Source organism: Eurosta solidaginis, chromosome 5, assembly GCF_040869045.1.
Source record: "Eurosta solidaginis isolate ZX-2024a chromosome 5, ASM4086904v1, whole genome shotgun sequence".
In the NCBI taxonomy this organism is placed as follows: Eukaryota; Metazoa; Arthropoda; class Insecta; order Diptera; family Tephritidae; genus Eurosta; species Eurosta solidaginis.
Genome location: NC_090323.1, coordinates 180,450,076 through 180,475,864, shown reverse-complemented (window position 1 = coordinate 180,475,864; position 25,789 = coordinate 180,450,076). Strand labels below are relative to the sequence as shown.

At 36.5% G+C, this 25,789-nt stretch overlaps 1 protein-coding gene across 1 annotated transcript in view; it reads left to right on the top strand.

The window, feature by feature from the left end:
- LOC137253829 (RYamide receptor-like) overlaps positions 1-12,323 on the top strand; it is a 102,162-nt gene extending 89,839 nt beyond the window's left edge. The window contains exons 8-10 of the mRNA XM_067791345.1: positions 2,063-2,594; positions 10,444-10,720; positions 10,784-12,323. Of these exons, the coding sequence (XP_067647446.1) occupies positions 2,063-2,594; positions 10,444-10,448 (537 nt within the window). The 3' untranslated portion in view covers positions 10,449-10,720; positions 10,784-12,323. The remainder of the gene's footprint in view (positions 1-2,062; positions 2,595-10,443; positions 10,721-10,783) is intronic.
- Positions 12,324-25,789: the final 13,466 nt, after the last annotated feature.

The window sequence follows — 25,789 nt, the reverse complement described above, 5'->3', positions numbered from 1 at the left end:
CCACCCTAATGGCGACATTTCGAAAAGGCGTCCACCTATAGACCTAATTCCCACTCCCTCTTAAAATGCTCAGTAACACCTTTCATTTGATTCCCATATCGTACAACTAGAGACACCCCTGGTCCACCTTTATGGCGATATCTCGAAACGGCGTCCACCTAGGGAACTAAGGATCACTCCTTTTCAAAATACTCATTAACAGCTTTCATTTGATACCCATATCGTACAAACAAATTCTAGAGTCACCCCTGGTCCACCTTTATGGCGATATCCCGAAATGGCGTCCACCTTTAGAACTATGACCCACTTCCTTTTAAAATACTCTCTAATACCTTCCATTTGATACCAATGTCATACAAACACATTCCAGGGTTACCCTAGGTTCATTTTCCTACATGGTGATTTTCCTTATTTTGTCTCCATAGCTCTCAACTGAGTATGTAATGTTCGGTTACACCCGAACTTAGCCTTCCTTACTTGTTTGAGGTAGGTTGTTTTTTGGCTTTCCACCAAACAAGAACTCCATAGTATAGAATAGGGTTTACAATCGCTGTAAAAGCCCAATGAGAAAGAGAGGGCGATAAGCCCACGTACACCGCAGCATTATTTTATATGCATAAAATGCCGTTGAGGCCACCTTCGCTCTCTCCTCCACGTGGAGCTGCCATGACAACTTACTGTCTAGCATGATTTTTAGATATTTTGTGCAAGGTTTCTCCTGTAGGGTAACCCCTTCTAACTTAGGCCTGGTCCAATTTGGGACCTTGTACCTCCTTATAAACAAGACCACATCCGTATTCTCCGCGTTGGCTTTCAACCCGGCATTAATTGCCCAGATATGAATATCTCGAATCGCCCGATACATCAAGGAGCTAATCGTTGGATGGCACCTTCCACTTATGACAATTGCGACGTAATATGCCGTAAGATTTACGGGTACCTCACCAAGCGCCTGAACAGTTGGTTGAGCAGAAGTCAATCTTACCAACTCATATTTCTCCCATGCCCAATTGTACGTAGAATGCTCCAGAGTTGGCTCATCAAAGAATCTGTTTATTTATACTACAAATAATCTAACAAATATATCGTATATCCTATGGCTTTCAAAAATACCTAAGTTGGCAAATACACAACTTTGAAATAAGTTTAAAATTTATTTTGCATATTTTTATAGCAACGTGTGATGAAACGCACAGGCATAAGCAAGTAAATACATTTTTATGAAGTTAAGTTAAGAAAAAGGCTTTCTTATTCTGAGCAATTCGTCGCATTTGCCATGATCTAACCAAATTTTATATTAAAAAGTAAGAAAGTCTAAGTTCGCGTGAAAGCGAACATTACATACCCAGCTGTGCACTTGAAACGTTGTTGTTGTTTGCTTTGTTTTGTTTATAGTGTATAAGGCTGCGTTATAAGACCTTTAGGAAAAGTGGGTGTGATTTGTAACCGATTTTGATTATCTACATTCAATCTATATAATTTGGCAGAGATAGAGTCCGTGCCAAGTTTCAATGTAAAATCGATAACATCTTTTGATTAACGGCTTGTAACCATCCAAAATTTCATCTTCTAAATGTGGGTAGTGCCACACCCGAGAATTTTTTTAATTTATGTTTTGCGTCATAAAACCAATCCCACTACCAAATTTCATTTTCTTAGCGGTACTCATTTTTGAATTATCTCATTTTTCCCATTTTTCTAAATTTTCGATAAAGAAAAAGTGGGTGTGGTTATCGCATGATTTCGCTCATTTTCAATAGCAATCTATAATCGTGTTAACGGACGAAGAGACGGACAGATGGGCGGACATGGCTTAATCAACAATTTTTTTCGATACTGATGGTTTTGATATATGGAAGTCTATAACTATCCCGAATTCTTTATACCTGTACAACGAACCGTTACCCTATCAAAGTTATAAAACCCTGTATATAGGTACAAATGGGTATAAAAAACAATTTAAGGGGGAATACAATATACAACAAATATTATGTACGATACTCTACATTTTTCTGATTTTTCTCAAATACTTTTAATAAAAATTTATGTATTATTGTTACAGGAAAAATTCAAACGTGAATTCAATAAACGTTTTGCAACATGCTTTTCTAAGTTTCGCAAAAGTTCAAGCACACACGAACGTACACTGTCCATGCAAACAAGAGTTACATCCGTACGTTCACATCTTGCCAGCTCATCAATACGTATACGTAATAATTTATATGCTGAAGCGGCTGCAGCTGGTGTTGGTGGTACGAATATCTATTTTACGTCACGTCATACAAATGGTATGAGAAATGCGATGAGAAACGGCAATAATATCACATACAATATAATCACATATACAAATAGAGATGGAGATAGCAATGCGACCGCTGTACAATTGAATGAATCGAATAGAAGTCATTTGATTGAGTTCCGACATAAAAATTCGAAACCATTGTATGGCAATGTAACGGAATGTGAAGAAGATATGGATACGTTAATGCATTCAAGTACGCCGACATCGGAAGAAGTGAATAGCAGTTTGGTTATAAGTAATAATGTTGGTGTAGCAGCTGAACAAAGTTTTGCACTCAAAACGCTGGAGGAAAGTAAGTGCCAGAATAAAGATTAAAAATTGATTGATGATAAGAGGGGGAAAACAATTAATATTTTCAACGGTTTTCAGTAAATGATTTTAGATAAGAATTTTAATAAAAAATGCATGCGCATTTCTTTGCGCTCTATCATCCATCGTGTGGTAATGATAAACGCCATTTTCCTCAAAGCAATTTATAAAAATCAATGTATTTGAAGCAGAGCTAAGATTGATAGATTGGCTGTTTTGAGGATATGTAAGGTGACCTAAATAATTGGTGTGCCCTCATTCTCTTCACACCAACTCGTCCAAACCGAGTTCCATGGGAAAATCCAGATTTTGAGAGCTTTTGTGTATAGTTTCTTATTCAAGCGATCCAAAATTCTTAAGTATTCTACTGAAGACTCCTTTGCAATCGACAAGGATGTGTTTTGTTGTCTCATCTCGTTATCACACAACCGAATGAGGCTATTAGACCTTACGCCAAGTTTGTGTATGTGGCGTCTAAGTCTGCAGTGACTTGTGCGTGCGCCTGTAGAAATTCTAAGCATACTTTGTGGAAAGTTTAAAATAGCTTTAGTTATAACGGTTTGTGTTTCTTTTTCCTATAAGTTCCTTTGCCTGTCGCCGTCCTGGACTTTCGTGACAATGTCGTTATTTGAGGAATGCCTACTCTTGTCCGGGCTCTGTGCGCCTGTGTAAAGCTATGGTCATGATGTACTCAGTACCGTTTGGTTTTTCGGCAGCTGCCTTCCCGGCCAGCCTCTTCACTTGCTCGTTTCTTTGCACCCCTCTTTCGCCAGGTACCCAAACCAAACGAAAGGTGTTATTAGCCTCTAAGCGATTTAAGCTCTCCATGCACTCAAGGACTGTTGATGATCTAATCCTAACTGTAGATAATGCCTTAAGTGCAGCCTGACTGTCGCTGAGTATAAAAGTTATATCACTATTGTATTCTCGTTGTAAATTTTCCTTGGCACGCTGCTGTCGGTGTGCTTTCTCCCTAATAGCTTAGAGTCGATCGTGACTCCTAAATACTTTACTTCGGTCACATGCTCCAACCGTATCTCATCCATTATGATTATCCCATCCTATCTAGTATTATTCTCCTGATTATAATGTTCATCTTGTTGGGGTTGATGCTTTTCCCTACCTCTTTTTAATTTTCTTTGGCACTATGTCACAAAGGGTGATCTCGAATAAGCCTCTTACAATGATGTCAATATAGTCTGTATAGCTCTGACAGCGGATTTCATTCCCGGAAAGTCTCCGAAGGGGTTCATGTACTAGCAGGGACCACGGCAAGGATGATAGCGTGCCCCCTGGTGGACATTCTCTCGTTCTCTTTATCTGTACTATGCCATGCCTAATTGAGGTTTCGGTCATTTTTGTACGTATAAAATCGTTTGTTTGGATTGAACCTCTCTTCTCTAGAATGCCGGATTTGCACTATCGTGGACCCTGTTGTTAAAAGTCCCCTTTGTTTCTAAATACTCGCATAGCACTGCCTCCCCGTTTTTGGTCGCAATTTGTATTTCCATGGTGAACTGATAAAACATTTTGTCTGTCGACCTGCCCGTCGTATATGCATGCTCACCTATAAGCATTATTTTGTCAAGAGTGTTTCATCTGATCTCGTGATCCATGATATTATCCATTGATTTTAGAGCAAAAGATGTCAATCTGATCGGACTAAAGGATTCAGAGCACTGGAGCTTACAATTTCTCCTCGAATACAGACCAGAATTTTCAAACTCAAGAATTCGAAAGCTTGACTTCTTGCGAAATTCTCGAATCTGTAAATATTCGTAAAGCACGCGAGCTTCTCGAAATTCAATTAGTAGCTGCATTGACATTATAATATGTAGAGCTAATTATTTCTTTTCTCGCTTATGTTCGAGAAGAAATCGTAAGCTCTGTTTAATACTGCCCATGCAGAGTTTAAACTAAATATAAAGAAGCGAGACATTCTTCTAGAATAAACTGGAGCAATTTTTGCACAGTGGCGGAACTAAATTTCTCGTGGAAGGCTCTTCCCCAAGAACTTTGTATATATTGAACATTTCGACGAGATTCAGTTCACTTGAATGGCCAGCATCTTTTTCGATTATTCCCGCCGTTTCTGATATTTAATAATTGTTCGTGAATAAAATAAAAAAAAAAAAATAAAAAGATGATAAAAAAATTTTAAGGACTACCTTTATATAAATGGACAAAAAAATAGAAGGCAATTTTTCCTTTAATACAGACATAGTCTTGTTGAATAGTCTTTTATAATTTTAAATCCCAAAATTCTTTTACAAGAGCAATTGTTAACGTTTTTTAGTCAAAATTCAACAAGACTATGTCTCTATTAAAGGAAAAATTGCCTTCTATTTTTTGGTCCATTTATATAGAGGTAGTCCTTAAAATTTTCTTATCATCTTTTTATTTAAATTTTTTTAGTACTGCCTACAAAAAGGCAATTGCAACTTTGATTAGTAATTTAAGTAATTCCTAAGTGAAAATTCTTATCTTTATTTATTTGTTCAGAATAGCAAGATTTAGGAGAATTAGTGGAATTTTCGCTGACAACACTGGCGAAGACAACAGAATTCCACCTCCATCATCGTTTGTCAGCTACTTAATTTGCACAGCCGAAAATCGTGGTGAAATTCGCATACGCCTGAAAACCTAAAATAATCGTGGTGAAGTCGTCTACGCCTAAAAGTATGCAAAGATGTGTATTGAGTTGGGCCTTCAAGGAGGTGGAATTCTACAACGCCTGCAACACTCAGGAGGCCAGCCATGAAGGTATGGCCTAATCTTCTGTATAGTTCGACTTGTGCGTTACGTAGCTCAAATTTTTTAATCAAACATTGCACTGTCACCGAGTTTTAAACTATATTTCAGGTTTGAAGTCTCTAGATATCCAGGAAGTTAGTTAAAAATCGATTGCAAGATTCCTAATTAAAAACTATTTTTCTCAATATCTCGATACATGCCCCACCTAGCGGAATTTTTTTGATAAAATATTGCATTGTCACCAGGTTCTGACTTCGGGGCCAAATTTCATGTCGCAAGATTCCCCCCATATTCAAAGGATTTGCAGTTATCTTGACTAGCGCGCCACCTAGCAGAAATTTGTTTTCTATAAGTTGTATTGTCAGCAGGCATCTAACTAAGTGCCAAGTTTCATGTCACTAGGTAACCGAGAAGTTAGTTAAAAATGGATTGAAAAATTCCCATATTAAAATTTGTTTTCTTACTATCTCGATCCGCGTGCCACCTAGCGAATTTTTTTTTGATCAAATGTTGCATTGTCAGCGGGTTCTCACCCACGACCCAAGTTTCAAGTCTCTAGCTCACCGGCAAGTTACTCAAAATGATCGCAAGATTCCCCTCGTTTTTCAGGTATTTGTAGTTATCTCATTTACCACACCACCTAGGGGATTTTTGTTTTTATACTCAGTTGAGCAGAGCTCACAGAGTATATTAAGTTTGATTGGATAACGGTTGGTTGTACATATATAAAGGAATCGAGATAGATATAGACTTCCATATATCAAAATAATCAGGATCCAAAAAAAATTTGATTGAGCCATGTCCGTCCGTCCGTCCGTCCGTCCGTCCGTCCGTCCGTCCGTCCGTTAACACGATAACTTGAGTAAATTTTGAGGTATCTTGATGAAATTTGGTATATAGGTTCCTGAGCACTCATCTCAGATCGCTGTTTAAAATGAACGATATCGGACTATAACCACGCCCACTTTTTCGATATCGAAAATTTCGAAAAACCGAAAAAATGCGATAATTCATTGCCAAAGGCGGTTAAAGCGATGAAACTTGGTAGATGGGTTGACGTTATGACGCGGAATAGAAAATTAGTAAGATTTTGGACAATGGGCGTGGCACCGCCCACTTTTACAAGAAGGTAATTTAAAAGTTTTGCAAGATGTAATTTGGCAGTCGTTGAAGATATCATGATGAAATTTGGCAGGAACGTTACTACTATTACTATATATGTGCTAAATAAATATTAGCAAAATTGGATGAAGAACACGCCTACTTTTTAAAAAAATTTTTTTTTAAATTCAAATTTTAACAAAAAATTTAATATCTTTACTGTATATAAGTAAATTAAGTCAAAATTCAACTCCAGTAATGATATGATGCAACAAAATACAAAAATAAAAGAAAATTTCAAAATGGGCGTGGCTCCGCCCATTTTCATTTAGTTTGTCTAGAATACTTTTAATGCCATAAGTCGAACAAAAATTTAGCAATCCTTTTGAAATTTGGTAGGAGCATAGATTCTATGACGGTAACTGTTCTCTGTGAAAATGGGCGAAATCGGTGGAAGCCACGCCCAGTTTTTATACACAGTCCACCGTCTGTCCTTCCGCTCGGCCGTTAACACAATAACTTGAGCAAAAACCGATATATCTTTACTAAACTTAGCCCACGTACTTATCTGAACTCACTTTATCTTGGTATAAAAAATGGCCGAAATCCGACCATAACCACGCCCACTTTCTCGATATCAAAAATTACGAAAAATGAAAAAAATGCCATAATTCTATACCAAATACGAAAAAAGGGATGAAACATGGTAACTGGATTGGTTTATTGACGCAAAAAATAACTTTGGAAAAAACTTTGTAAAATGGGTGTGACACCTACCATATTAAGTAGAAGAAAATGAAAAAGTTCTACAAGGCGAAATCAACAGCCCTTGGAATCTTGGCAGGAATACTGTTAGTGGTATTGAATATATAAATAAATTTGCAGTACCCGACAGATGATTTTCTGGATCTCTTGTTCCACATTTGGTCGATATCGCGAGAACGCCTTCACATATACATCTAAGGGCCACTCGCTTTTAAAACCCTCATTAATGCCTTTAATTTGATATCCATATCGTACAAACACATTCTAGAGTCACCCCTGGCCCACCCTAATGGTGATATCTCGAAAAGGCGTGCACCTATAGACCTAATGCCCACTCCCTCTTAAAATGCTCAGTAACACCTTTCGTTTGATACCCATATCGTAAAAACATTCTAGAGTCACCCCTGGCTCACCCTAATGGCGATATCTCGAAAAGGCGTCCACCTATAGACCTAATGTCCACTCCCTCTTAAAATGCTCAGTAACACCTTTCGTTTGATACCCATATCGTACAAACATTCTAGAGTCACCCCTGGCCCACCCTAATGGCGATATCTCGAAAAGGCGTCCACCTATAGACCTAATGCCCACTCCCTCTTAAAATGCTCAGTAACACCTTTCGTTTGATACCCATATCGTACAAACATTCTAGAGTCACCCCTGGCCCACCCTAATGGCGATATCTCGAAAAGGCGTCCACCTATATACCTAATGCCTACTCCCTCTTAAAATGCTCAGTAACACCTTTCGTTTGATACCCATATCGTACAAACATTCTAGAGTCACCCTTGGTCCACCTTTATGGCGATATCTCGAAAAGGCGTCCACCTATAGAACTAAGGATTACTCCCTTTTAAAATACTCATTACCACCTTTCATTTGATACCCATATCGTACAAACACATTCTAGAGTCACCCCTGGCCCACCCTAATGGCGATATCTCGAAAAGGCGTCCACCTATGGACCTAATGCCCACTCCCTCTTAAAATGCTCAGTAACACCTTTCGTTTGATACCCATATCGTACAAACATTCTAGAGTCACCCCTGGCCCACCCTAATGGCGATATCTCGAAAAGGCGTCCACCTATAGACCCAATTCCCACTCCCTCTTAAAATGCTCAGTAACACCTTTCGTTTGATACCCATATCGTACAAACACATTCTAGAGTCACCCCTGGCCCACCCTAATGACGATATCTCGAAAAGGCGTCCACCTATAGACCTAATGCCCACTCCCTCTTAAAATGCTCAGTAACACCTTTCGTTTGATACCCATATCGTACAACCATTCTAGAGTCACCCTTGGTCCACCTTTATGGCGATATCTCGAAAAGGCGTCCACCTATAGAACTAAGGATTACTCCCTTTTAAAATACTCATTACCATCTTTAATTTGATACCCATATCATACAAACACATTCTAGAGTCACCCCTGGCCCACCCTAATGGCGACATTTCGAAAAGGCGTCCACCTATAGACCTAATTCCCACTCCCTCTTAAAATGCTCAGTAACACCTTTCATTTGATTCCCATATCGTACAACTAGAGACACCCCTGGTCCACCTTTATGGCGATATCTCGAAACGGCGTCCACCTAGGGAACTAAGGATCACTCCTTTTCAAAATACTCATTAACAGCTTTCATTTGATACCCATATCGTACAAACAAATTCTAGAGTCACCCCTGGTCCACCTTTATGGCGATATCCCGAAATGGCGTCCACCTTTAGAACTATGATCCACTTCCTTTTAAAATACTCTCTAATACCTTCCATTTGATACCAATGTCATACAAACACATTCCAGGGTTACCCTAGGTTCATTTTCTTACATGGTGATTTTCCTTATTTTGTCTCCATAGCTCTCAACTGAGTATGTAATGTTCGGTTACACCCGAACTTAGCCTTCCTTACTTGTTTATAAATTGTATTGTCACCGGGTGTCGAACTATGTGCTAAGTTATAAGTCTCTAGGTAACCGGGAAGTTAGTTAAAAATGGATTGAAAGATTCTCAAATTAAAATTAATTTTCCTAATATCAGGATCCACGCGCCATCTAGCGGAATTTTGTTTTCTGTAAATAGTATTACCAATAAGCCTCGAACTGTGCGCCAAGCTTTAAGTCTCTATGTCACCGCGAAGTTAGTTAAAAATGGATTGAAAGATTTCCAAATTCTGCCGAAATAATTGGGTTCACTAAGGCTCACCTATCAATGGTCATTGGGGTTTTGACGGGGCACTGTCCCATGGGTATCCATGCGGTATGTCTCAATATACTGGAAACTCCATCCTGCTGTAGCTGTATGGAGGATGATGAGATGGAATCACCAAATTACTTTATGCTTGATTGCCCAGATTTTGCCAGAACTAGGCGAAAGTACTTCGGCCGCGATTAACTTGGATCTCCCGAGGATTTATCTAGGGTTGAAATCGGTATCATTCGAAACTTCATCGTTGCTAACCAACGATTCTCTAAGTAGCTAGATCTACGTCACCGTTATTTTTGTTGTATGTGGTATCACAGCGGACCTTCGTGTTGTCCAAGTGAGCTTTCCTCATCAGGGCAGCTACCAACTAACATAACCTAACCTAACCTACGGGTTTCATTCCCGTTTCGGTTTTCATTTTAGCATCGTTTCCGGGCTTATTTTTGATTTGGCTTCATTTTTGATTTAGGTTTCATCTCCTTTTTTCACTTGTATTCCGGTTTCGGTTCAGGCTTTGGTTTTCGTTTTGGTTCGGTTATTGATTCGGTCTGGGTTTCTTGCAATTTGGGCTATTTTTCTGAACTTGCAATTTCGACATTTATTCTTTTCCTTATTGGCTCTCCTTTAACTTTTTATTACGATTTTAAACTCGGAAGCAGTCTCGGTTCGGTTTCAGTTCAGTTTTTGGTTTCAGTTTTCGTTTTCTGCGCTGCCAGATCTATTTTAAGTATGGATTCAAGATTCGACTTTGGTTCTGTTTGAAATCCGTCTTCGGTTTGGGCTTTGATTTGGATACCTGTTTTCGGTCTCACTTTCTGTTTGCTGGCAGTTCGGCTATCATTTCGTGTTTTGGCTAACAGTTTCCATTGCTATTTCGGTTTTGCAAAATATCCATACAAACTTACTACTGGCCAATTTAAAATGAAGTTGTCTATTAAAAAAAAAACAAAAATAATTGCAATACAATTTTTCAATTTCATACATATATTCTCTTCTTTTTTAGGATAACTAAGTGGCTTTCTATACTGACCGGATTACATAAATTCCATAGCGCAGGGCAACCTGGAAATGGAAACTAACAATTGAGCTCCAGTGCTACGTCAATGCATGGTCGCAAAGTTCACCGAGTGCAGTGGCTTAACCTGAGTCGTACTATGCTGGCACATCGGCTGTACCAAGAAATTTGTTGATTGTTGACAATAAATTCTTATAATTGATTTCAAAAATCACAATTGCCTGATATTGGTCGCATATTTCAGCGATTTTTTTAGTTATTTTGTGTAAGTGGTTTGCTAATTTTTATTTTTTATTGAGTTAATAATATTTTAATTAAAAATTTACAGAAATACTTACGCACAATACATGGAATGCAAACGAGTGTATATATTAGGTTGGACTATTTTTTCAATAATATCTTTCCAAGCATAATAGGGTTTTATATGACAGAGCAAAGTCCATAATTTCATAATTCCATTTCTACCACACAAAGTTATAAGCTAATCGTTATTTAACTTTACATTATACAAGGCTAGTGAGAAAGTGAGTAGCATAATTTGAAGGATTCAGAAAAGGATATTGGTAAAAGGGTGTTTCCATACATCGAATTGTTTTATAATATGAACTCAACTGTGACCGAGGGAGTCCTTAATTCAGCTTTTGGTATAATATGGGTACAAAGACAAACTTAGAACTACTCAACAAGTCACTGTGAGGTCCTTTATGAAATGAGTACAAAATTTACGAAATTCTCACAATTTTCGATATGACAAGAGGGTTTGCAGACATACAGAAAAATTTGCGCCATATGCGGTATAATATGGATAATTATTTAGGTAAGAACTGTATAGACACAAAATGGATGTTAAATTAAAAAACATATTGATTTCGAAGCCATAGAAACAAATGTTGAACAGATAACCGAAATTGACTTTAAACTTTGCTCAGGTGGTCTTTTTTCAGGAGTTTTGTGGAATCTAAATCTTATAGGCAAAGTGAGAAAAAATATTTTTCGCTGAAACGTACTGTAATTAACTGTACTAAACAATGAAGTAAGTAAGTAATTCACAAAAATATCGTATACATTGTAAAGTTTTAAAGGTTTGGTTGTTGGCATAGTTTTGTAAATAAAATTTGATCAAAACATAGCACATATGACGAATAGGAGAACTCATGAATCGCCTAGATCATATCAGAATAGTAACATAGCAATTATTGTTGTTGTTGAAGCGATAAAGTTGAAGAAATACTTCCACGAATTCCGTAAGTGAAACTATGCAGACAAATCTTAAAAATTTAATAAAATAAAAGGAAATGAAGCAAAATAAAAAAATAAATAGAATAACAAGGAAAATAAATTTAATAAAAAAAAAATTATAAATAAATATATTAAAATAAAATAAAACAAGTAAGGAAGGCTAAGTTCGGGTATAACCGAACATTATATACTCAGTTGAGAGCTTTGGAGAGAAAATAAGGGAAAATCACAATGTAGGAAAACGAAGCTAGGGTAACCCTGGAATGTGTTTATATTACATGGGTATCAAATGAAAGATGTTAATGATTATTTAAAACGTAGTGGGGCTTAGTTCTATAGGTGGACGCCTTTTCGAGATATCGCCATAAGGGTTGACCAGGGGTGACTCTAAAATGTGTTTGTACGATATGGGTATCAAATTAAAGGTATTAATGAGGGTTTTAAAGGGGAGAGTCCCTTAGATGTATACAGTAGTGGATCGTGAGCTTGCCTGTGCGGAGGGGGGAGGGGAATGGTATCAAAAAGTTTCATAAATTTTGTTTCATTTTTATAAAAGCGGTATTCATGTATAAATTGCCGTGCATCGTGAAATGCCAAAATTTAATATTGAATATTTGAATATTTGTTTTATGGGGGGGGGGGGGGGGGGTCCCGGACGGACGGACATGGCTAAATGAATTTCTTGTTTCGCCCAGATCATTTTGATATATACAAGTCTATATCTATCTCGATTAGTTAATTCCGTTACGGGGTATCGTTATGGGAACAAAATTAAAATACTCTGTGAGCTCTGCTCAGCTGAGTATAAAAATTTGATTGAACGAATAAAGTGAAAAAAATATAGGAAACTTAAAAAAAAATTATAAAATTAAAACAAAAAAATAAAAAAAAATCAAATAAAATGAAATAAATTAAAATAAATTAAATAGAATGAAGAATGGCGGCCACCGTGGTGTGATGGTAGCGTCTCCGCCTACCACACCATAGCTCTGGGTTCACACCCTAGGCAAAGCAACCTCAAAATTTTAGAAATAAGATTTTTAGAAGAAAAATTTTCTAAGCGGGGTCGCCCCTCGGCAGTGTTTGGCAAGCGCCCCGGGTGTATTTCTGCCATGAAAAGCTCTCAGTGAAAACTCATATGCCTTGCAGATGCCGTGCGGAGTCGGCATAATACATGTAGGTCCCATCCGGCCAATTTGTAGGGAAAATCAAGAGGAGCACGACGCAAATTGGAAGAGAAGCTCGGCCTTAGATCTCTTCGGAGGTTATCGCGCCTTACATTTATTTTTTTTTTTAGAATGAAGAAAGTAAAAATTAAATTATGTAGAATGAAGCAAAATAAAATAAAATAAAATAAAATAAAATAATATAAAATAAAATAAAATAAAGTAAAATAAAAAAAATTTAATTAAATTAAATAAAATAAAACAAAATAAAATAAAACGAAATAAAATAAAATAAAATTAAATAAAATAAAATAAAATAAAACAAAATAAAATAAACTAAAATTAAATTAAATTAAATAAATAAAAATAAAATGAAATTATATAAGTTAAAATAAAATAAAGTGAAAAATTTATAAAAAATAAAACAAGATAAAAATAAATGGAATAAACCATTCAAAGTTCGAATCGAGCTGAAGCCCAGAACAATAATTTTTTCTAATGACAATTATTGTTATTTTTTAATTTTTCTAAATTTGAAAAATTGTATTTTGTTTTTGGAATAGTAAGTAGAAAATTCTTCAGCCGACCTGCCATAGCTGCGCAGATAGATCCATTTCGAAGGGTGCTAAGTCTTCATCATCAGTACGCTTTAGGCATGCTGCGCTAACCATTTAGCTATATAGCGGTGGTTTGTTTGACTGGCAAATTTGCTACTTCTATTCCTTTTTACCAACTATATTTATTCAGTGTTGCGCCATCTGGTGCAAATCACTGATAATGCTGGATTTTTGTTTATTGTCAATTACTTTGTTTGACATTCCCAAGTGTTCATGGTTTATTAACAATTGTTTTTGTTTTTATCGGCCTATTGATAAATCATTAAAAAATAACAATAATTATCATTGGAAAAAAATTATTGTTCTGGCCTTGAGCTCGATTCAAACCTTGAATTATTTATCAATAGGCCGATAAAAACAAAAACAATTGTAAATGGAATAAAGTTAAATAAAATAAAAAAATGAATTAAATTAAGTAAAGTGAAAAGTAGAGTAAAAAAAATTTAAACAATATAAAAACAAGTAAGGAAGGCTAAGTTCGGGTGTAACCGAACATTACATACTCAGTTGAGAGCTATGGAGACAAAATAAGGAAAATCACCATGTAGGAAAATGAACCTAGGGTAACCCTGGAATGTGTTTGTATGACATTGGTATCAAATGGAAGGTATTAGAGAGTATTTTAAAAGGAAGTGGGTCATAGTTCTAAAGGTGGACGCCATTTCGGGATATCGCCATAAAGGTGGACCAGGGGTGACTCTAGAATTTGTTTGTACGATATGGGTATCAAATGAAAGCTGTTAATGAGTATTTTGAAAAGGAGTGATCCTTAGTTCCCTAGGTGGACGCCGTTTCGAGATATCGCCATAAAGGTGGACCAGGGGTGTCTCTAGTTGTACGATATGGGAATCAAATGAAAGGTGTTACTGAGCATTTTAAGAGGGAGTGGGAATTAGGTCTATAGGTGGACGCCTTTTCGAAATGTCGGCATTAGGGTGGGCCAGGGGTGACTCTAGAATGTGTTTGTATGATATGGGTATCAAATGAAAGATGGTAATGAGTATTTTAAAAGGGAGTAATCCTTAGTTCTATAGGTGGACGCCTTTTCGAGATATCGCCATAAAGGTGGACCAAGGGTGACTCTAGAATGGTTGTACGATATGGGTATCAAACGAAAGGTGTTACTGAGCATTTTAAGAGGGAGTGGGCATTAGGTCTATAGGTGGACGCCTTTTCGAGATATCGTCATTAGGGTGGGCCAGGGGTGACTCTAGAATGTGTTTGTACGATATGGGTATCAAACGAAAGGTGTTACTGAGCATTTTAAGAGGGAGTGGGAATTAGGTCTATAGGTGGACGCCTTTTCGAGATATCGCCATTAGGGTGGGCCAGGGGTGACTCTAGAATGTTTGTACGATATGGGTATCAAACGAAAGGTGTTACTGAGCATTTTAAGAGGGAGTGGGCATTAGGTCCATAGGTGGACGCCTTTTCGAGATATCGCCATTAGGGTGGGCCAGGGGTGACTCTAGAATGTGTTTGTACGATATGGGTATCAAATGAAAGGTGGTAATGAGTATTTTAAAAGGGAGTAATCCTTAGTTCTATAGGTGGACGCCTTTTCGAGATATCGCCATAAAGGTGGACCAAGGGTGACTCTAGAATGTTTGTACGATATGGGTATCAAACGAAAGGTGTTACTGAGCATTTTAAGAGGGTGTAGGCATTAGGTCTATAGGTGGACGCCTTTTCGAGATATCGCCATTAGGGTGGGCCAGGGGTGACTCTAGAATGTTTGTACGATATGGGTATCAAACGAAAGGTGTTACTGAGCGTTTTAAGAGGGAGTGGGCATTAGGTCTATAGGTGGACGCCTTTTCGAGATATCGCCATTAGGGTGGGCCAGGGGTGACTCTAGAATGTTTGTACGATATGGGTATCAAACGAAAGGTGTTACTGAGCATTTTAAGAGGGAGTGGACATTAGGTCTATAGGTGGACGCCTTTTCGAGATATCGCCATTAGGGTGAGCCAGGGGTGACTCTAGAATGTTTTTACGATATGGGTATCAAACGAAAGGTGTTACTGAGCATTTTAAGAGGGAGTGGGCATTAGGTCTATAGGTGCACGCCTTTTCGAGATATCGCCATTAGGGTGGGCCAGGGGTGACTCTAGAATGTGTTTGTACGATATGGATATCAAATTAAAGGCATTAATGAGGGTTTTAAAAGCGAGTGGCCCTTAGATGTATATGTGAAGGCGTTCTCGCGATATCGACCAAATGTGGAACAGGTGATCCAGAAAATCATCTGTCGGGTACTGCAAATTTATTTATATATTCAATACCACTAACAGTATTCCTGCCAAGATTCCAAGGGCTGTTGATTTCGCCTTGTAGAACTTTTTCATTTTCTTCTACTTAATATGGTAGGTGTCACACCCATTTTACAAAGTTTTTTCCAAAGTTATTTTTTGCGTCAATAAACCAATCCAGTTACCATGTTTCATCCCTTTTTTCGTATTTGGTATAGAATTATGGCATTTTTTTCATTTTTCGTAATTTTTGATATCGAGAAAGTGGGCGTGGTTATGGTCGGATTTCGGCCATTTTTTATACCAAGATAAAGTGAGTTCAGATAAGTACGTGGGCTAAGTTTAGTAAAGATATATCGGTTTTTGCTCAAGTTATTGTGTTAACGGCCGAGCGGAAGGACAGACGGTGGACTGTGTATAAAAACTGGGCGTGGCTTCCACCGATTTCGCCCATTTTCACAGAGAACAGTTACCGTCATAGAGTCTATGCTCCTACCAAATTTCAAAAGGATTGCTAAATTTTTGTTCGACTTATGTCATTAAAAGTATTCTAGACAAACTAAATGAAAATGGGCGGAGCCACGCCCATTTTGAAATTTTCTTTTATTTTTGTATTTTGTTGCATCATATCATTACTGGAGTTGAATTTTGACTTAATTTACTTATATACAGTAAAGATATTAAATTTTTTGTTAAAATTTGAATTTAAAAAAAAATTTTTTTAAAAAGTGGGCGTGTTCTTCATCCAATTTTGCTAATATTTATTTAGCACATATATAGTAATAGTAGTAACGTTCCTGCCAAATTTCATCATGATATCTTCAACGACTGCCAAATTACAGCTTGCAAAACTTTTAAATTACCTTCTTGTAAAAGTGGGCGGTGCCACGCCCATTGTCCAAAATCTTACTAATTTTCTATTCCGCGTCATAACGTCAACCCATCTACCAAGTTTCATCGCTTTAACCGCCTTTGGCAATGAATTATCGCATTTTTTCGGTTTTTCGAAATTTTCGATATCGAAAAAGTGGGCGTGGTTATAGTCCGATATCGTTCATTTTAAATAGCGATCTGAGATGAGTGCTCAGGAACCTATATACCAAATTTCATCAAGATACCTCAAAATTTACTCAAGTTATCGTGTTAACGGACGGACGGACGGACGGACGGACGGACGGACGGACATGGCTCAATCAAATTTTTTTTGGATCCTGATTATTTTGATATATGGAAGTCTATATCTATCTCGATTCCTTTATATATGTACAACCAACCGTTATCCAATCAAACTTAATATACTCTGTGAGCTCTGCTCAACTGAGTATAATAATAAAATTAAAAAATAAGATAAAGTAAAATAAAATAAAACAAAATAAAGCAAAGTAAAATAGAAAAAAAAAAAATAATAAAATATATTCAAGAGAAATAAAATAAGATATACTAAATGAATAAAAAATAATATCCATTAAATTAAATTAAATTAATTTAAATTCAATTAGATTTAGTTAGATCGGTTTTTATAAATCGTAGCCGTCTATTATCGAAAGGATATCAATAGTTTTTTCGAAAAATTATGGTCTCGTTTTTGGAGGGTTTGCAATTTGTTATCAGTATTGTATCGAAAAGTTATCGATTTTGTTATCAAAAATGTATCGATTTGGTATCAAAGAGTCATCAATTTCTTATCGAAGTGTTACCAATTTATTATATACAGGTTATCGATTTGTTATTAAACTTGTACCTTCTAAATTTCAATATAAAATCGATGGCATACATAGCCGTTAAGAAACCAATAAGAAGACAACGACAAACTAATAACAAATTTAAATGTCGAAAATAATAATTAGGTATCAAAAATAAATCGATTATAAAACAGTAATTTGTCGACATTGATTGTTCCCGATAAGAATCCAGCAAAGTCTTATTAAAAAGCCTGAAACTATTTGTTTCTGCTAAAGTGGGAGCTGTAGTTAACTCAAAAACATTCTCTCCTCTAGAAGTGCATTTACACATCGAACTTCACGAGTACTTGGTACTCAAGATTTTTTTTCTCAAATGAATGAATGAAAAACGAATAATTCCATTGACGAACAATTCCATTGACGAAATTTCAGTTAAATTGCCGCTACTATTTTCGTCGTGGCTGCTGTATATGCAAGTGCTACATAAACTTACGGTCAAAAAAAAAAAAGCCGGGGAAAAATTGTTTCCTGGTACGGCGTTTGTACAATCACTACAGCTGCGTAACGAAAATGTTTAGTTATTGCGGTTAACATTGATAATTCGTTAGCTCATTATGTATCTTAATAAAATAATAGCATCAACAATGCAATACTTAGAGACCAATTGCAAAGCGAGCAGCGGGGAATTCATATGGCTGTGTCGTCAAAGGAATCTATCTGCTTATACACTAGTATAAAATATGAATGTTGGAGATTTCGAGTTCAATAGTTAGCTCCTGCTAAACTAGCTGATGAATAAGTGATTTTCAGAAACATGTCCTAGTAACCATCGCCGTTTGTAAACTATGAAATTTTCTCTAATATTAATTACAAAAACAATTGTATAAAGCAATATGAGCATGTCTCGCTAATTAAATACAGTTAAGGCGAGAAAGTTAGAAAGTCCCTAAAAGTTCAACTAAATTTCATATAAGCAATAGTTTTATCCTTGGAGAAAAAATTAATATAATTGTCTGAAAAGAACAAATCACGCAAAATATGGAAAGCGTAGGCGTAGAACATTATAATGAATTATCCCTAAGGAAATTCTGGACGAAATATATTGAATAGGTCACTTTATCTACCCGTTATCGAAGTGGACGCCTATGTAAGGCCACTGAACGTGTTAATAGGAATATCGTCACGATAGCTCTTCTAAATACATTTAAAACTGTTTCAGAAACTTTCGCGGAATTAAAGGATAGTATTAGCATGAAAACTTTAATATTGTTGGTCCGCCGTTACTTGTGGATTAGATAGTCCCTGACTAGAATAAACCCATATTCTTACCACAAAAATCCTAAGCTGGTTCTACGAAAAAAAAAAAAAACTGGCCTCGGAGCTACTGGGTATGAGTCGTATTCTGTGATTAGCGCAAACTAAATATATTCAATTAAGTTTTGTAATGCGTGGTTAGCCCCAAAATACAAAAATATGGATTCACAGCAGCGTTCAGATTACCGTGCACGATTAGCCCTCCAATTCTTGGTGGGGTGTCGTCTTGAATGCTGTCAGTGTAGGCGGCGGAGTTAGCCTAACTCCCCATTAAATCCAAGCAACTCTCACGGTTTTTAATGCTCTCCACACCGTTATATACGGAGAATCCTTCACTGTTTCCTTAACGCAGTTTTTACCCAATCTTCCTGATTTTTCGGTCTTACTACGCATCGCGAACCTTAACTGAATATAACTTATTTTGCACTCATAAGAGAATATGAATCATAGCCCATCGTTTCCTATCAAATTTATGTTTTCGTAATACCAGCTAGCGTGCGGGATCGCTTTTTTTGTGGTGGAAAGCGGGGGTTTTTTTAGCCATGGACCATGAAATTAGTTTTCCTCAAGAGACGCTGTACAGCTGCGACTCTAATTTTAATTTTTATACTATCAGGCCTGATTACATTCACGACGGCGGCTACGAAGCGACATCTGTCAAATTATTTTTGCACATGTTCTTAAGGGGGTCGTTATTTTCGGCATGACAGAGCAGTACAACAATCAATCACGAAAGCCGTTGTAGCCAGATTAAACCGAATTCTATTTTTGGGAAGCGACAGTGAGTGGCGTCCTTTTTATTTTGTCAATAAAAACTAAAATATAAGTAAATAACTGATAATAAAAGTTAAAATCATTCTTTTCGGCGTTTTTTTTAAACATAATTAATATATTTTTATACATTTCAAAGTAATAAAGAAGCCAATGCTTGGACACGGTTGTCGACGAGATTTGCTTTATTGTGGTTGTGGTCTGTAGACGCCGTGTTGAATGTAATAGCCCCTATCCTTCAACTCAACGACAATTTTTGCAGAAGTTTTAAATGTGTTCAGGATAAACATCTGGATGATATCCTTATCATCGTGTTCAGTGGCCTTTCGTGGTCATGCCGTTTCAAAATGACGGGATAAAATTTCCTATTCTATATATTTCATCCAGAATCTGCTAAAGGGTGATTTATTGCAATGTAAGTCGGCTACACTATTCATATTTGAGGTTGTTTGTGCTTTGTAGACATTTATGTAAATTTCTTTCTTAAGGATAACACTTTTAATAAATATCGCTGCTTTTACGAAAACTGCTAGGGGCTTACTAACTTTTTTATCTCAACATATTACCAAATGAGCTGACGTATTATCAATATTGACCACAAGAACTAAAAACATTTTTGCGGAGCTGTAGTGGCCGTAGAAATGCTGTCAGAGGCAAACAATTTTCGTCGGCTAAGTGTTGGCAGCAATGATTTCTTTTTAAATAAAAAGGAAATATACATTATATATTATAAGAATTTTTATGCCAAATAAATTTATCGGTTTTTTGATGTGATATTGACAATTGTTATTAATAAAATAAACAAAAATAGATATAAATTATTATTAAGATATAATCTTACATAATGCGGGAATACAGAATTTAGAAATGCATAATCCAGATACGGCTAAATTTCGGCCTTTCATAGTTTAGACCCGATCAAATTGCGACTACAGATAGTCACGCCATTGCTAAGTTTGTACATCAAATCTCGTGATAGATTCCGAGGAAATATGAACATCATAAAATATTTGCCTTTATTTTGAGGCTTCGGTATAGGGTGCGCTTACGTTGAACTGGTCTGTATATAACGACCTCACTTAGACTGAATGTGTCCATAGTGTTACCAGCAATTATGTTAAATTGGTATATGGTATATTGTTATAAGCCTAGATTCTAATGATTATTTTCTATAACAATGTAAAAATGTTTACGATACATGTTTTCATTGAAAAAAAAAAAAAATATATATATATATAATAAAAATTTACACAGAAATATACCTATTTGGTATAAAGTAATTTTCAAGCGGCAGATTGATTTCATTAAGACATTTGAGAGCAAGGTAAGTTCCTGTTTTACTTTTAACTCACAAGTAAACTGTGTGGCACTCCATGCTTAGTAATAACACCAAAAAGGTGACATACAACAACGTATTGCTTCCGTTCATTCAAATATATAAAGCAGTTTTGTACGAAGGTAGAAATAGAAGACAAATGGAAAAAAGTTTTAATACCCGTATGGTTCCGCCATCACGAATCATTTAGCTGGTTGAAGCGGTTTTTTTCAAACTAGCTTGCAAAAAAAAAAAAAAAAACAATTATAATATTTCTAACATACCTGTCGTTATATGACTCAACTTCATGGTGTCAAACGCACAATGGATCTATTTACCCAGATCAACGGCCTAGGAAGGTTCCACGTTGCTGGGAAAACACCTAAGTGTACAATGTTGGTACCAAGCAGTTTGAAGTCGGATGTACGTACAATCACAAAATAAAATATTGTAACGAATTTACTTGCAATCGTCTTATTTGCCCTTTTGCTAAGTTCGAATCACTAAACTGTTGAAAAAATAACTCCAATAAGTAATAATGCAAAATGGCCTTTATTAAAGTACTTCACAATAACACGCAAACTGTGCAACGAGCAGCATGCTTAATAACCAAACTGATTGATAGCTGAAATGAAACTCTACTATTGGCCGCCAGATTGCGTGCTTAAGCAATAACTGCTTGATAGCTCAACTCAAACTGAATTTCAGCGCCTCTACATTTGCTGCCTTTTATACTCTCTGATTTCAACGTTGCATCTTCTAGGCGCTTCCATTTCCAGAATCTTCTAGTCCATCAGCTCTCAAACTTCTCAGTGTAACTACAATTGCACGATTTTATAGCTTCTCATTCCATACTTTCAGGAGGATCTCAGATACTTGACTCTCCGCTGCTCGTATACGTACATGGTACATATGTGTAGACGCAATTATTGTTTCGATTATGTAGATACATAATGATTGAATTATTGATGTGAATTCGCGTCACTGCTTAGCATCGGCTTAGAGATAGCAGCACCCCTTAGTTTTGCTAATATTCGTAACAATACCTTCCTTTTTATTTATAATGGTATCCCATTGGCACTGCAACCGTAAGTTCCATCACCAACACTGGAAACTCTTAAATTGCATGCTGCATCGTGTTCTGTCCCTTAGCCAGGAAACCACTACATTCAAGCACGTCCTACATCAGATGCATATATATAAGAATAACTAAGAAAGATGAAGTGCACGATTAACCCTTGTACGCAGAAATCAAGGCAACCTTTTTTTGTCAACGTATGTAGGTACAGAACGAAGATATCGCAATACTCCTTAGAGAATGAATTTTTGATCCCTTCAAACCCAGAAGAGCCGGCATAGCTGTTAAGAGAATGCTGGGGAGAGAGAATGCGGAGCCGAGCCCGAAGACAGGAGACGTTAACTGTATACAAATATACAATCGCACAATATATACAGGTCACAACTGGCTTTTTCTGCTCCCTGCATTAGATATTTTAATGACCGTGGTAGGCTCGCGCAAATGATACACAGCGTCCACAATACTCTTTTTCAAGTAATTTAAGATGCATTCCCACATACGAGTTACAACAGGGAAAACTTTTACACTATCTGGTGCAGGTACTGTACACTTATCCAAAATTGCTTAGACCTCGAACTAGGTATTTAAATGCCCCATATACCAAAAAAAAAATGATACAAGCCAATCGGACTCAGGGTCAGTACAAAGAAAGGAGGAAGGTGAATAAAGTCATTGTTCACTCGACCTCGATTCACAAGACCAATTCCCTTTTAATAAAATAATAATAATAACTATTCCAAAGGATTTGCGGTTCGCGTGATTACATGAACTATAGATTCTTGCAAACTATTCGTTTTTTTACTGAATGTGAAAAAAAAATCCGTTGTTATTGTTTTTGTTGTTGTTGCATTGAAGACACTCCCTGAACATCCGGGGGTTATGTTCGATGCGAGCGGTCTTTTGCCGAATGAAAGTCCAGTACGTTCCGGTAACAAGCACCATAAAGGTACAAGCCCGACCATCTCGGGAACGATTTAATATGACCACATTGAACTTTCTAAGCCATGAGAACCGTTTCTTCAAATCCTTGTCTTGATTTAGTGTGGATATATTCGGTAAAATTTCCCCAGTGTACCACCCAACATTTTTTATATTGCCCATTTTGATGAGACTTGGTAGAAGTGTTGTATTATTTGATATCAACTTATTACCAAAAACAAAGGCTTTATAACAACGTGAGATCGAAAAGGCTCGCAAAGGCTTCCACTCGTGTAAAAGAGATTCCCAAACTCATGATGTGGCTATATACGTCTCTAGACACATACTAGCGTATGGAGATATGGCATGGTGACCAGAAATATTAATAGAAAGATCATAAAAAATTCTAATCTCTACCTTTATATAAATGGACCAAAAAATAGAAGGCAATTTTTCCTTTAATACAGACATAGTCTTGTTTAATTTTGACTAAAAATCTTTAGCAATAGCTCTTGTAAAAGAATTTTGGGATTTATAATTATAAAGGTAGATCGCGGGTTTAAATTTTAAATAATCAATTAGTTAATTCCAAATACATGTTTTGCCTTAAATTGAAAGATTGCGCTCCACCTTTACAGTTTTAAATCCCAAAATTATTTTACAAGAGCTATTGTTAAAGTGTTTTAGTCAAAATTAAACAAGACTATGTCTGTATTAAAGAAAAAATTGCCTTCCATTTTTTGGTTCATTTATATAAAGGTAGTCCGTAAAAAATTTTTTATCATCTTTTTATTTTAAATTTTTTAGCACTGCCTACAAAAAGGCAATTGAAACTATGATTAGTAATTTAACTAATTCCTAAATGAAAATTCTTATCTTAATTTATTTGTTCAAAATAGCTACCCGTTCTATGGCGTTGCTCGGATGTACTACGTCTATCTATATCTATATTCGGCTTAGCTGACTGAATAAAGATGTTTGTGTGCTACATATAAATCGGTGAATTATTATAGCTGTTCGATTTTCTTGATATTAGCCGTGTTTTTTAACACGCGCGTATACGTTTCGTTTGCGCGTGTTAAAAAACGCCTATCTTCGCTTAGATAATGCTTAGGAGACCCATCTAGCGGCTGTGGTTAAACAACTAGCTACAGCAACACGGTGTACCGAAAAGCGGAGACGCAACGCTCTGATGGCCATAGGGTATAACATATAGCTGAATCAGTTGCGATGAATTGTGGACACACATAGAATACATAGAATTAGTGTAGAGGGTGACACAAAGACACATATTTCAGTTACATCTGAGTATAATGCGTATTGAAATTTAGTAGGACAAAATTTATGCGCAGCAATTTCAGAGGTGTATTTATAGTTTGTCCCTTAGCAGTCAATATAAAGTTTAAGCGTAAACGGATATACGCGTGTTAAAAAACACGGCTATTGTTGGAGCGGGTGAGTTGGACAAAGAGGATGAATGTGGTGAATGTGCTGAAAATCGTGGTGAAATTCGCATACGCCTGAAAGTCTAAAAGAATCGTGGTGAAAGTCGCGTACGCCTAAAAGTATACAAGGACGTGCATTGTGTTGGGCCTTCAACGAGGTGTAATTCAACAACGCCTGCAACACTCAGGAGGCTAGCCATGAAGGTATGGCCTAATCTTCTAAATAGTTCGACGTGCGTTACGTAGCTCAAATTTTTTGATCAAGCATTGCAATGTCACCGAGTTTTAAACTATATTTCAGGTTTCAAGTCTCTAGATACCCAGGAAGTTAGTTAAAAATCGATTGCCAGATTTGCAATTTAAAAGTACTTTTCTTAATATCGCGATCAATGCGCCACCTGGCGGAATTTTTTTTTTTTTTTGATAAAATATTGCATGGTCACCGGTTCTGACTTACGACCTAAGTTCCATGTCTCTAGCTCATTGGGAAGTTACCCGAAAATCGATCGCAGTATTCCCCCCGTTTTTAAAGGATTTCCAGTTATCTTGACTAGCGCGCCACCTAGCGGAACTTTGTTTTCGATAAGTTGTATCGTCACCAGGCCTCTAACCAAGTGCCAAGTTTCAAGTCTCTAGGTAACCGGGAACTTAGTTAAAAATGGATTGAAAGATTTCCAAATTAAAATTTTTTTTTTTACTATCTCGATCCGCGTGCCACCTAGCGAATTTTTATACTCAGTTGAGCAGAGCTCACAGAGTATACTAAGTTTGATTGCATAACGGTTGGTTGTACAGGTATAAAGGAATCGAGATAGATATAGACTTCCATATATCAAAATCATCAGGATCGAAAAAAAATTTGATTGAGCCATGTCCGTCCGTCCGCCCGTCCGTCCGTTAACACGATAATTTGAGTAAATTTTGAGGTATCTTGATGAAATTTGGTATGTAGGTTCCTAAGCACTCGTCTCAGATCGCTATTTAAAATGAACGATATCGGACTATAACCACGCCCACTTTTTCGATATCGAAAATTTCGAAAAACTGAAAAAGTGCAATAATTCATTACCAAAGACATATAAAGCGATGAAATTTGGTAAGTGAGTTATATTCATGACGCACAATTGAAAATTAGTAAAATTTTGGACAATGGGCGTGGCACCGCCCACTTTTAAAAGAAGGTAATTTAAAAGTTTTGCAAGCTGTAATTTGGCAGTCGTTGAAGATATCATGATGGAAATTGGCACGAACGTTACTCCTATTACTATATGTACGCTTATAAAAATTAGCAAAATCGGAGAAGGACCACGCCCACTTTAAAAAAAAAATTTTAAAGTAAAATTTTAACAAAAAATTTAATATCTTTACAGTATATAAGTAAATTATGTCAACATTCAACTTCAGAAATGATATGGTGCAACAAAATACAAAAATAAAAGAAAATTTCAAAATGGGCGTGGCTCCGCCCTTTTTCATTTAATTTGTCTATGATACTATTAATGCCATAAATCGAACAAAAATCTACCAATCCTTTTGA